Source organism: Salvelinus namaycush, chromosome 11 (genome assembly GCF_016432855.1).
Source record: "Salvelinus namaycush isolate Seneca chromosome 11, SaNama_1.0, whole genome shotgun sequence".
Lineage (NCBI taxonomy): Eukaryota > Metazoa > Chordata > Actinopteri > Salmoniformes > Salmonidae > Salvelinus > Salvelinus namaycush.
The window spans coordinates 43,088,613-43,102,687 of NC_052317.1; the positions used below are offsets into that span (position 1 = coordinate 43,088,613).

The window sequence follows — 14,075 nt, forward strand, 5'->3', positions numbered from 1 at the left end:
AGGGGGAAGGTGGAGACTACAGAAGGGGCTTGGTGTCTGTGGAGGGGGAAGGTGGAGACTACAGAAGGGGCTTGGTGTCTGTGGAGGGGGAAGGTGGAGACTACAGAAGGGGCTTGGTGTCTGTGGAGGGGGAAGGTGGAGACTACAGAAGGGGCTTGGTGTCTGTGGAGGGGGAAGGTGGAGACTACAGGAGGGGGATGGAGACCAGACTAAGAAGACAGAACGCTCATTTTTGAACAATGTTTTACACACTAGTTGAGATACAGGCATTCAAATGAATTCTCTCTATCGCCCAGCCCACGTTCTACTGTAAGAGTGAACTCCGCTGTCAGGTCAAACACACACTTCCTGGCTTTGTTAGAGATTCACCTGCATAAATGAAGTGTGGTGAACATGAAGTCCAGATTCCTTCTAATGCAACGGTTCAGTTTTAACCTTTATTTAAGTCAGTTAAGAACTAATTATTATTTTCAATGACGGCCTACCGGGGAACAGTGGGTTAACTGCCTTGTTCAGGGGCAGAACGACAGATTTATACCTTGTCAGCTCGGGGATTTGATATAGCAGCCTTTTGGTTACTGGCCCAACGCTCTAACCACTTGGCTACCTGCTGGTTACTGGACCCAACGCTCTAACCACTAGGCTACCTGCCTCCCCCCTCTAACCACTAGGCTACCTGCTGGTTACTGGCCCAACGCTCTAACCACTAGGCTACCTGCTGGTTACTGGCCCAACGCTCTAACCACTAGGCTACCTGCTGGTTACTGGCCCAACGCTCTAACCACTAGGCTACCTGCTGGTTACTGGCCCAACGCTCTAACCACTAGGCTACCTGCCTCCCCCCTCTAACCACTAGGCTACCTGCTGGTTACTGGCCCAACGCTCTAACCACTAGGCTACCTGCCTCCCCCCTCTAACCACTTGGCTACCTGCTGGTTACTGGACCCAACGCTCTAACCACTAGGCTACCTGCTGGTTACTGGTCCAACGCTCTAACCACTATGTGGCTACCTGCTGGTTACTAGCCCAACGCTCTAACCACTAGGCTACCTGCTGGTTACTAGTCCAACGCTCTAACCACTAGGCTACCTGCTGGTTACTGGCCCAACGCTCTAACCACTTGGCTACCTGCTGGTTACTGGCCCAACGCTCTAACCACTAGGCTACCTGCTGGTTACTGGCCCAACGCTCTAACCACTAGGCTACCTGCTGGTTACTGGCCCAACGCTCTAACCACTAGGCTACCTGCTGGTTACTGGCCCAACGCTCTAACCACTTGGCTACCTGCTGGTTACTGGTCCAACGCTCTAACCACTAGGCTACCTGCTGGTTACTGGCCCAACGCTCTAACCACTAGGCTACCTGCTGGTTACTGGCCCAACGCTCTAACCACTAGGCTACCTGCTGGTTACTGGCCCAACGCTCTAACCACTAGGCTACCTGCTGGTTACTGGCCCAACGCTCTAACCACTAGGCTACCTGCTGGTTACTGGTCCAACGCTCTAACCACTAGGCTACCTGCTGGTTACTAGTCCAACACTCTAACCACTAGGCTACCTGCTGGTTACTGGCCCAACGCTCTAACCACTTGGCTACCTGCTGGTTACTGGCCCAACGCTCTAACCACTAGGCTACCTGCTGGTTACTGGCCCAACGCTCTAACCACTAGGCTACCTGCTGGTTACTGGCCCAACGCTCTAACCACTAGGCTACCTGCTGGTTACTGGTCCAACGCTCTAACCACTAGGCTACCTGCTGGTTACTGGCCCAACGCTCTAACCACTAGGCTACCTGCTGGTTACTGGCCCGACGCTCTAACCACTAGGCTACCTGCTGGTTACTGGCCCAACGCTCTAACCACTAGGCTACCTGCTGGTTACTGGCCCAACGCTCTAACCACTTGGCTACCTGCTGGTTACTGGCCCAACGCTCTAACCACTAGGCTACCTGCTGGTTACTGGCCCAACGCTCTAACCACTAGGCTACCTGCTGGTTACTGGCCCAACGCTCTAACCACTAGGCTACCTGCTGGTTACTGGTCCAACGCTCTAACCACTAGGCCACCTGCTGGTTACTGGCCCAACGCTCTAACCACTAGGCTACCTGCTGGTTACTGGCCCGACGCTCTAACCACTAGGCTACCTGCTGGTTACTGGCCCAACGCTCTAACCACTAGGCTACCTGCTGGTTACTAGTCCAACGCTCTAACCACTAGGCTACCTGCTGGTTACTGGCCCAACGCTCTAACCACTTGGCTACCTGCTGGTTACTGGCCCAACGCTCTAACCACTAGGCTACCTGCTGGTTACTGGTCCAACGCTCTAACCACTAGGCTACCTGCTGGTTACTGGCCCAACGCTCTAACCACTAGGCTACCTGCTGGTTACTGGCCCAACGCTCTAACCACTAGGCTACCTGCTGGTTACTGGTCCAACGCTCTAACCACTAGGCTACCTGCTGGTTACTAGTCCAACACTCTAACCACTAGGCTACCTGCTGGTTACTGGCCCAACGCTCTAACCACTTGGCTACCTGCTGGTTACTGGCCCAACGCTCTAACCACTAGGCTACCTGCTGGTTACTGGCCCAACGCTCTAACCACTAGGCTACCTGCTGGTTACTGGCCCAACGCTCTAACCACTAGGCTACCTGCTGGTTACTGGTCCAACGCTCTAACCACTAGGCTACCTGCTGGTTACTGGCCCAACGCTCTAACCACTAGGCTACCTGCTGGTTACTGGCCCGACGCTCTAACCACTAGGCTACCTGCTGGTTACTGGCCCAACGCTCTAACCACTAGGCTACCTGCTGGTTACTGGCCCAACGCTCTAACCACTAGACTACCTGCTGGTTACTGGCCCAACGCTCTAACCACTTGGCTACCTGCTGGTTACTGGCCCAACGCTCTAACCACTAGGCTACCTGCTGGTTACTGGCCCAACGCTCTAACCACTAGGCTACCTGCTGGTTACTGGCCCAACACTCTAACCACTAGGCCACCTGCTGGTTACTAGTCCAACGCTCTAACCACTAGGCCACCTGCTGGTTACTAGTCCAACGCTCTAACCACTAGGCTACCTGCTGGTTACTAGTCCAACGCTCTAACCACTAGGCTACCTGCTGGTTACTGGCCCAACGCTCTAACCACTAGGCTACCTGCTGGTTACTGGCCCAACGCTCTAACCACTAGGCTCCCTGCCTCCCCCCTCTAACCACTAGGCTCCCTGCCTCCCCCCTCTAACCACTAGGCTCCCTGCCTCCCCCCTCTAACCACTAGGCTACCTGCTGGTTACTGGTCCAACACTCTAACCACTAGGCTCCCTGCCTCCCCCCTCTAACCACTAGGCTCCCTGCCTCCCCCCTCTAACCACTAGGCTCCCTGCCTCCCCCCTCTAACCACTAGGCTACCTGCTGGTTACTGGTCCAACACTCTAACCACTAGGCTACCTGCTGGTTACTGGCCCAACACTCTAACCACTAGGCCACCTGCTGGTTACTAGTCCAACGCTCTAACCACTAGGCCACCTGCTGGTTACTAGTCCAACGCTCTAACCACTAGGCTACCTGCTGGTTACTGGTCCAACACTCTAACCACTAGGCTACCTGCTGGTTACTAGTCCAACACTCTAACCACTAGGCTACCTGCTGGTTACTGGTCCAACACTCTAACCACTAGGCTCCCTGCCTCCCCCCTCTAACCACTAGGCTCCCTGCCTCCCCCCTCTAACCACTAGGCTACCTGCTGGTTACTGGTCCAACACTCTAACCACTAGGCTCCCTGCCTCCCCCCTCTAACCACTAGGCTACCTGCTGGTTACTGGTCCAACACTCTAACCACTAGGCTCCCTGCCTCCCCCCTCTAACCACTAGGCTCCCTGCCTCCCCCCTCTAACCACTAGGCTCCCTGCCTCCCCCCTCTAACCACTAGGCTACCTGCTGGTTACTGGCCCGACGCTCTAACCACTAGGCTACCTGCTGGTTACTAGTCCAACGCTCTAACCACTAGGCTACCTGCTGGTTACTAGTCCAACGCTCTAACCACTAGGCTACCTGCTGGTTACTAGTCCAACGCTCTAACCACTAGGCTACCTGCTGGTTACTAGTCCAACACTCTAACCACTAGGCTACCTGCTGGTTACTAGTCCAACACTCTAACCACTAGGCTACCTGCTGGTTACTAGTCCAACACTCTAACCACTAGGCTACCTGCTGGTTACTGGTCCAACACTCTAACCACTAGGCTACCTGCTGGTTACTGGCCCAACACTCTAACCACTAGGCTACCTGCTGGTTACTGGCCCGACGCTCTAACCACTAGGCTACCTGCTGGTTACTAGTCCAACGCTCTAACCACTAGGCTACCTGCTGGTTACTGGCCCAACACTCTAACCACTAGGCCACCTGCTGGTTACTAGTCCAACACTCTAACCACTAGGCTACCTGCTGGTTACTAGTCCAACGCTCTAACCACTAGGCCACCTGCTGGTTACTAGTCCAACGCTCTAACCACTAGGCTACCTGCTGGTTACTAGTCCAACGCTCTAACCACTTGGCTACCTGCTGGTTACTAGTCCAACGCTCTAACCACTAGGCTCCCTGCCTCCCCCCTCTAACCACTAGGCTCCCTGCCTCCCCCCTCTAACCACTAGGCTCCCTGCCTCCCCCCTCTAACCACTAGGCTACCTGCTGGTTACTAGTCCAACGCTCTAACCACTTGGCTACCTGCTGGTTACTAGTCCAACGCTCTAACCACTAGGCTCCCTGCCTCCCCCCTCTAACCACTAGGCTACCTGCTGGTTACTGGTCCAACACTCTAACCACTAGGCTCCCTGCCTCCCCCCTCTAACCACTAGGCTACCTGCTGGTTACTAGTCCAACGCTCTAACCACTAGGCTACCTGCTGGTTACTGGCCCAACGCTCTAACCACTAGGCTCCCTGCCTCCCCCCTCTAACCACTAGGCTCCCTGCCTCCCCCCTCTAACCACTAGGCTCCCTGCCTCCCCCCTCTAACCACTAGGCTCCCTGCCTCCCCCCTCTAACCACTAGGCTCCCTGCAGCTGCTGAAGTCCAGTTTCCTTCTGATGCTAAATGCAGCTGGTCAGGGGAGGCCACCATGTCTTCCACTAATTGATGTGTGGAGTCTGATCGCTCTGGGACCGGTGGCGTTTTCCCAATTCATTGTTAACAAGGTGGTGTTTGAGTCAGTCATGGGTAGGCCCGGAAGACTGAGAATTATTTATCGTCTGTAACCAGTGGAACTACCATTAAGTGATCAATAAAGTAGCAAACAGTGATTTTTAAATTGATTTATTTAATTAATATTGTAATATTTTAGTTTTTCCTGTAATTTTCCTAGTATTTCATTTTTCAATGGTCAATAGAACAGGGACCAGAGTAATTCAAGATAGTCTGAAACATTTTATATACATTTGAAGCTGGCATTTCTTTGGGGGAGAACCCTGCACTAATGATAGACTTTCTAGACAGTAGGATGGCTCTGCTTGGCTGAAATCATTCCTTCAATAAGAGCAAATTATTCTCTAATATGAAAATGACTAATGAATAACACATATCGTTCAATCTTGTTGTGATTGTCCAGATCGTGGAGAAGCGTGCGGGTCTCAGCCGGAGCCGAGTCTTCAGGGAAGTGGAGATTCTTTATCAATGCCAGGGACACAGGTACAGCAGCCCCACAGAGCGGGAGCATGGACCGCTGAGATTCACTACTGTATAGATATAGACATTACCTTAACACTGTTGATAACGATTCCTCTCCTGTCCACAGAAACATTCTGGAGCTGGTAGAGTTCTTTGAGGAAGAAGACAAATTCTACTTGGTTTTTGAGAAACTAAGAGGAGGTTAGTGGATAATAATCTTCATTGCAAACTCTCCCGTCCATAGAAAATGATGGTCCAAACTCTCCCGTCCATAGAAAATGATGGTCCAAACTCTCCCGTCCATAGAAAATGATGGTCCAAACTCTCCCGTCCATAGAAAATGATGGTCCAAACTCTCCCGTCCATAGAAAATGATGGTCCAAACTCTCCCGTCCATAGAAAATGATGGTCCAAACTCTCCCGTCCATAGAAAATGATGGTCCAAACTCTCCCGTCCATAGAAATGATGGTCCAAACTCTCCCGTCCATAGAAAATGATGGTCCAAACTCTCCCGTCCATAGAAAATGATGGTCCAAACTCTCCCGTCCATAGAAAATGATGGTCCAAACTCTCCCGTCCATAGAAAATGATGGTCCAAACTCTCCCGTCCATAGAAAATGATGGTCCAAACTCTCCCGTCCATAGAAAATGATGGTCCAAACTCTCCCGTCCATAGAAAATGATGGTCCAAACTCTCCCGTCCATAGAAAATGATGGTCCAAACTCTCCCGTCCATAGAAAATGATGGTCCAAACTCTCCCGTCCATAGAAAATGATGGTCCAAACTCTCCCGTCCATAGAAAATGATGGTCCAAACTCTCCCGTCCATAGAAAATGATGGTCCAAACTCTCCCGTCCATAGAAAATGATGGTCCAAACTCTCCCGTCCATAGAAAATGATGGTCCAAACTCTCCCGTCCATAGAAAATGATGGTCCAAACTCTCCCGTCCATAGAAAATGATGGTCCAAACTCTCCCGTCCATAGAAAATGATGGTCCAAACTCTCACGTCCATAGAAAATGATGGTCCAAATTCTCCCGTCCATAGAAAACGATGGTCCAAATTCTCCCGTCCATAGAAAATGGTCAGTCAGTATTATATCAGAAGATGCGACCGCTTGAGGCAGTGTCTTCAGTGCATAGAGCAAGTAGTCTCACATCTTCTCCCACCTGGAGTCTCTGAAATGCACCAACTTGAGGCAGTGTTTTCATTAGGAGTTAACTATGTTTCGCTCCATATCAACCTCTCCGTCCTCTCTCCTCCTGCAGGGTCAGTGTTGACCCACATCCACCGTCGACAACACTTCAGTGAGCAGGAGGCCAGTTATGTGGTGCAGGACATCGCCAGCGCTCTAAACTACCTCCACAACAAGGGCATGGCGCACAGGGACCTGAAGCCTGAAAATATCCTGTGTGAGCACGGAGACCGGGTGAGTCAGAGTGCACGTGAACACTCCTCCCACCGTCAGTCACAGGCTCCTGACGGGGACGAAGGAGAGCCAGAGTTGAGCCCAGTCTAAAACACAGAGCGTGGTGATTGGCTGAGTCAGGGTGCACGTGACATGCACGCCAAACACGTCACAAGCACTCCGTAAACAGGCATAGATTTATACAGGACAGACAGAGTTCAATGAAAATTCCACTAAATGTTTATATTTTTGCTGTTTGTTTCATTAGTCCACTGTTGATACAGTTCCTAAATGTTTTGCATGTCAGCAATCAAGTTTTCCACAAGTAAAACGTTCAAAATACAAAAACACAGCCAGTATTATGCGTTTTGCACGACCAGTGAGACTTTAAATCTGTTCACTCAGACCTTAACCTTGATAGTTAGATAGTTATTACCCAACATTACTCATCTCATATGTATATACTGTACTCTATATCATCTACTGCATCTTGCCTATGCCGTTCTGTACCATCACTCATTCATATATCTTTATGTACATATATCTTTATCCCTTTACACTTGTGTGTATAAGGTAGTAGTTGTGGAATTGTTAGGTTAGATTACTCGTTGGTTATTACTGTACTGTCGGAACTAGAAGCACAAGCATTTCGCTACACTCGCATTAACATCTGCTAACCATGTGACCAATACAATGTGATTTGATTTGGTAAATAGAATAATGGTTGGTTACATCCTAATGCAGTTTGTTACTATGACACGATGAGGATGACTTCATTACGATGTAGAAAAGCTTGCTTGGCTGTAGTTTTAGTGATTTGTATTATCTGGGTTACCTGACTGGCCTACTTTAGTTGATTGCTGTGGATAAGAAGGTCAAGTCAGTGGTCTAATTGACCGAGCTGCTGTGTGTTTACCTCCTAGATGTCACCAGTGAAGATCTGTGATTTCGACCTGGGCAGTGGCATCAGACTGAACAGTGACAGCTCCCCTATCTCTACTCCTGGACTCATCACTCCGGTGAGTCCTCATAACGTTCAGACCTCTCTGTTGATCCACTTCTCCCATCTCTCTCTGCGTCTGTCAAATGCACTTTTGTATTCATCACATGCTTGGTAAACAACAGGTGTGGACTAACAGGGAAATGCTTGGTAAACAACAGCTCTTATCTAAATGTTGAAAGTGTGTGGGTGACAGGGAGAAACTAGATGGTGCAGTTTGAGGCCGTGTGGCAGAGAGTGATGTGGTCGCTGGAGATGAGATGAGGGGGGGGGGGGGGCGGGGCGGGTTCTGGGCAGGCGTGATGTCATGTATGTTTTTGTATTTATTATTAAAAATATATATTTTTAGCTAGCCACAGCAGTCCGCTAGGTAGCTGTTTAGCTATCAAGCTAATTTGTGGACCAGCTTGCTCCTTACCTCATTGGGTTTTCCCTCGGCAGGCAGGGAGAAGTGTTGGTATGAATTACAGCTGTAGTTATGTCTAGTCAGTAAATGCCTCAGGAAAACTTATTTTAAAACTTGGAAACAGCTGAGTGTGTTTCAGAAAGGGAATAGAAAGCCTCTCCTTGTTTCAGGAAGAGAATAGATCTCCTCTCCTTGTTTCAGGAAGAGAATAGATCTCCTCTCCTTGTTTCAGGAAGAGAATAGATCTCCTCTCCTTGTTTCAGGAAGAGAATAGATCTCCTCTCCTTGTTTCAGGAAGAGAATAGATCTCCTCTCCTTGTTTCAGGAAGAGAATAGATCTCCTCTCCTTGTTTCAGGAAGAGAATAGATCTCCTCTCCTTGTTTCGGAAAGGGAATAGATCTCCTCTCCTTGTTTCGGAAAGGGAATAGATCTCCTCTCCTTGTTTCAGGAAGAGAATAGATCTCCTCTCCTTGTTTCAGGAAGAGAATAGATCTCCTCTCCTTGTTTCAGGAAGAGAATAGATCTCCTCTCCTTGTTTCGGGAAGAGAATAGATCTCCTCTCCTTGTTTCGGAAAGGGAATAGATCTCCTCTCCTTGTTTCGGAAAGGGAATAGATCTCCTCTCCTTGTTTCGGAAAGGGAATAGATCTCCTCTCCTTGTTTCGGGAAGAGAATAGATCTCCTCTCCTTGTTTCGGGAAGAGAATAGATATCCTCTCCTTTCAGGAAGGGAATAGATATCCTCTCCTTGCTCATCACTTGTCTTAGGGCTGAGAACCAGCCACGATCATGTTGATTTAGGGCTGAGAACCAGCCACGATCATGTTGATTTAGGGCTGAGAACCAGCCACGATCATGTTGATTTAGGGCTGAGAACCAGCCACGATCATGTTGATTTAGGGCTGAGAACCAGCCACGATCATGTTGATTTAGGGCTGAGAACCAGCCACGATCATGTTGATTTAGGGCTGAGAACCAGCCACGATCATGTTGATTTAGGGCTGAGAACCAGCCACGATCATGTTGATTTAGGGCTGAGAACCAGCCACGATCATGTTGATTTAGGGCTGAGAACCAGCCACGATCATGTTGATTTAGGGCTGAGAACCAGCCACGATCATGTTGATTTAGGGCTGAGAACCAGCCACGATCATGTTGATTTAGGGCTGAGAACCAGCCACGATCATGTTGATTTAGGGCTGAGAACCAGCCACGATCATGTTGATTTAGGGCTGAGAACCAGCCACGATCATGTTGATTTAGGGCTGAGAACCAGCCACGATCATGTTGATTTAGGGCTGAGAACCAGCCACGATCATGTTGATAGCCAGAAACTGGTCATCTACTTATAAATCAGCCTCAGTGGTCTAAATGGCTTTTTAAAGGCTTATCAGTTCTAGTAGCAAGCCAACATCGAAGTGACAAATAAAATATGCAGCAGCGTTGTTTAAGTGAGTCATGTCTATATTTATCAATCAGCTCCTGCATTCTCCTCCTCTGCTACACATACAGGAACACTAGCTCAGCTTTTTATATATACAGACAGCACAGTGATCTACAGGCTTTTTAGGTGTTCTAAAGCCTAGATTCTCCTCCACAGCAGCCCTGACCTCTGGGCCCCTAATAATATATACAATGTGCCTTCAGACCACGCAGTTCGGTGTCATTCTGTATCTATATGTAACAATCAGCCTTTCCCTGTAACATGGCCGGGTCTCTAGGCTTTCCCTGTAACATGGCCGGGTCTCTAGGCTTTCCCTGTAACATGGCCGGGTCGCTAGGCTTACCTATAACGTCGCCGTATCTCTAGGCTTTCCCTGTAACGTCGCCGGTTCTCTAGGCTTTCCCTGTAACGTCGCCGTATCTCTAGGCTTTCCCTGTAACGTCGCCGTATCTCTAGGCTTTCCCTGTAACGTCGCCGTATCTCTAGGCTTTCCCTGTAACGTCGCCGGTTCTCTAGGCTTTCCCTGTAACGTCGCCCCCTCTACCCTCTGTCTAAGTCTGGAGGAGAGGGAGGTATAACCGCTACGTCTGGAGGAGAGGGAGGTATAACCTCTACGTCTGGAGGAGAGGGAGGTATAACCTCTACGTCTGGAGGAGAGGGAGGTATAACCTCTACGTCTGGAGGAGAGGGAGGTATAACCTCTACGTCTGGAGGAGAGGGAGGTATAACCTCTACGTCTGGAGGAGAGGGAGGTATAACCTCTACGTCTGGAGGAGAGGGAGGTATAACCTCTACGTCTGGAGGAGAGGGAGGTATAACCTCTACGTCTGGAGGAGAGGGAGGTATAACCTCTACGTCTGGAGGAGAGGGAGGTATAACCTCTACGTCTGGAGGAGAGGGAGGTATAACCTCTACGTCTGGAGGAGAGGGAGGTATAACCTCTACGTCTGGAGGAGAGGGAGGTATAACCTCTACGTCTGGAGGAGAGGGAGGTATAACCTCTACGTCTGGAGGAGAGGGAGGTATAACCTCTACGTCTGGAGGAGAGGGAGGTATAACCTCTACGTCTGGAGGAGAGGGAGGTATAACCTCTACGTCTGGAGGAGAGGGAGGTATAACCTCTACGTCTGGAGGAGAGGGAGGTATAACCTCTACGTCTGGAGGAGAGGGAGGTATAACCTCTACGTCTGGAGGAGAGGGAGGTATAACCTCTACGTCTGGAGGAGAGGGAGGTATAACCTCTGTCTGGAGGAGAGGGAGGTATAACCTCTGTCTGGAGGAGAGGGAGGTATAACCTCTGTCTGGAGGAGAGGGAGGTATAACCTCTGTCTGGAGGAGAGGGAGGTATAACCTCTGTCTGGAGGAGAGGGAGGTATAACCTCTGTCTGGAGGAGAGGGAGGTATAACCTCTGTCTGGAGGAGAGGGAGGTATAACCTCTGTCTGGAGGAGAGGGAGGTATAACCTCTACGTCTGGAGGAGAGGGAGGTATAACCTCTACGTCTGGAGGAGAGGGAGGTATAACCTCTACGTCTGGAGGAGAGGGAGGTATAACCTCTACGTCTGGAGGAGAGGGAGGTATAACCTCTACGTCTGGAGGAGAGGGAGGTGTTTTTTCACAACATCTAAATTAAACTGTTCCTTCCCTATTGCCTGGAGACTTTAAGAATGTCCACCAGATACCAAAAACTGTGGAATCACTCTGGCATGGGGGTTACATCTAGCTAACCACCCTCCATCCCCTACTCTGTTCTGTCCTTCTTTCCTCCCTTCATTTCTAGCAGAATCCATATTTTTTTCTCCTGCTGTTACAAAACCAGTTCTGGGCTGCATTCCAAGGCCCCTACCCTAATGTAGAAACCACATTTTGATTGGCTGGGCCAGCGGGAGGGAGTGGGCGTGTCAGCTGATCTGTAATGATTTTTTTTACCACATGGATTTGGTTCAGAAGCTGTGTTCCAAATGGCACCCTATTCACTATAGGCCCTGGTCAAAAGTAGTGCATTATTTAGGGAATAGTGTTCCATTTGGGACGAATCCAGTCACAGGACAGATTCTAGAGTGTAGTGTACAGGCAGGATATTACTGTTGTGGATTCTAGAGTGTAGTGTACAGGCAGGATATTACTGTTGTGGATTCTAGAGTGTAGTGTACAGGCAGGATAATACTGTTGTGGATTCTAGAGTGTAGTGTACAGGCAGGATATTACTGTTGTGGATTCTAGAGTGTAGCGTACAGGCAGGATATTACTGTTGTGGATTCTAGAGTGTAGTGTACAGGCAGGATATTACTGTTGTGGATTCTAGAGTGTAGTGTACAGGCAGGATATTACTGTTGTGGATTCTAGAGTGTAGTGTACAGGCAGGATATTACTGTTGTGGATTCTAGAGTGTAGTGTACAGGCAGGATATTACTGTTGTGGATTCTAGAGTGTAGTGTACAGGCAGGATATTACTGTTGTGGATTCTAGAGTGTAGTGTACAGGCAGGATATTACTGTTGTGGATTCTAGAGTGTAGTGTACAGGCAGGATATTACTGTTGTGGATTCTAGAGTGTAGTGTACAGGCAGGATATTACTGCTGTGGATTCTAGAGTGTAGTGTACAGGCAGGATATTACTGTTGTGGATTCTAGAGTGTAGTGTACAGGCAGGATATTACTGTTGTGGATTCTAGAGTGTAGTGTACAGGCAGGATATTACTGTTGTGGATTCTAGAGTGTAGTGTATAGGCAGGATATTACTGTTGTGGATTCTAGAGTGTAGTGTACAGGCAGGATATTACTGTTGTGGATTCTAGAGTGTAGTGTACAGGCAGGATATTACTGTTGTGGATTCTAGAGTGTAGTGTACAGGCAGGATATTACTGTTGTGGATTCTAGAGTGTAGTGTACAGGCAGGATATTACTGTTGTGGATTCTAGAGTGTAGTGTACAGGCAGGATATTACTGTTGTGGATTCTAGAGTGTAGTGTACAGGCAGGATATTACTGTTGTGGATTCTAGAGTGTAGTGTACAGGCAGGATATTACTGCTGTGGATTCTAGAGTGTAGTGTACAGGCAGGATATTACTGTTGTGGATTCTAGAGTGTAGTGTACAGGCAGGATATTACTGTTGTGGATTCTAGAGTGTAGTGTACAGGCAGGATATTACTGTTGTGGATTCTAGAGTGTAGTGTACAGGCAGGATATTACTGTTGTGGATTCTAGAGTGTAGTGTACAGGCAGGATATTACTGTTGTGGATTCTAGAGTGTAGTGTACAGGCAGGATATTACTGTTGTGGATTCTAGAGTGTAGTGTACAGGCAGGATATTACTGTTGTGGATTCTAGAGTGTAGTGTACAGGCAGGATATTACTGTTGTGGATTCTAGAGTGTAGCGTACAGGCAGGATATTACTGTTGTGGATTCTAGAGTGTAGTGTACAGGCAGGATATTACTGTTGTGGATTCTAGAGTGTAGTGTACAGGCAGGATATTACTGTTGTGGATTCTAGAGTGTAGTGTACAGGCAGGATATTACTGTTGTGGATTCTAGAGTGTAGTGTACAGGCAGGATATTACTGTTGTGGATTCTAGAGTGTAGTGTACAGGCAGGATATTACTGTTGTGGATTCTAGAGTGTAGTGTACAGGCAGGATATTACTGTTGTGGATTCTAGAGTGTAGTGTACAGGCAGGATATTACTGTTGTGGATTCTAGAGTGTAGTGTACAGGCAGGATATTACTGTTGGACAAAGTTGATGCCTGCAGCCAATAGAACTCAACTTCATTTTTTGACGATATATTGCTGTTTGACTCAAGTATCTATTCAAATTAATGTTTTTACTCTAGGTGGCGTTAGCTAGCCCAGGTCAGCTGTACCTGCACCAAAGCAATGGTATTTTTCATCTCATCCTAGAACTATCACAGGGGTTCCAGAACATTCTTGGCCCACAACCACACACACACACACACAGCGCCAGGCATTCCACCATGTTCCAGCAAAGCCAAGAGAGATTAGTGTAATGACAACAGAAACAGGCTTAGTTTCTGCTGTAGTTGTTTTTTTTTTGTTTGTGGTGCCTAGTTTCATGCTCTGGGCCCTGGGGCTCATAGCTAGCTAGGATGTTAGAAGAAGAATCTGCTCCTCCCTTCAGCCCACTGCTAGTGGTTACTGGT

At 48.7% G+C, this 14,075-nt stretch overlaps 1 protein-coding gene across 1 annotated transcript in view; it reads left to right on the plus strand.

The window, feature by feature from the left end:
• Positions 1-14,075, plus strand: part of LOC120056207 (MAP kinase-interacting serine/threonine-protein kinase 2-like) — a 63,709-nt gene that overhangs the window by 33,168 nt on the left and 16,466 nt on the right. Inside the window, exons 6-9 of the mRNA XM_039004450.1 lie at positions 5,601-5,680; positions 5,787-5,860; positions 6,930-7,090; positions 7,993-8,088. Of these exons, the coding sequence (XP_038860378.1) occupies positions 5,601-5,680; positions 5,787-5,860; positions 6,930-7,090; positions 7,993-8,088 (411 nt within the window). The remainder of the gene's footprint in view (positions 1-5,600; positions 5,681-5,786; positions 5,861-6,929; positions 7,091-7,992; positions 8,089-14,075) is intronic.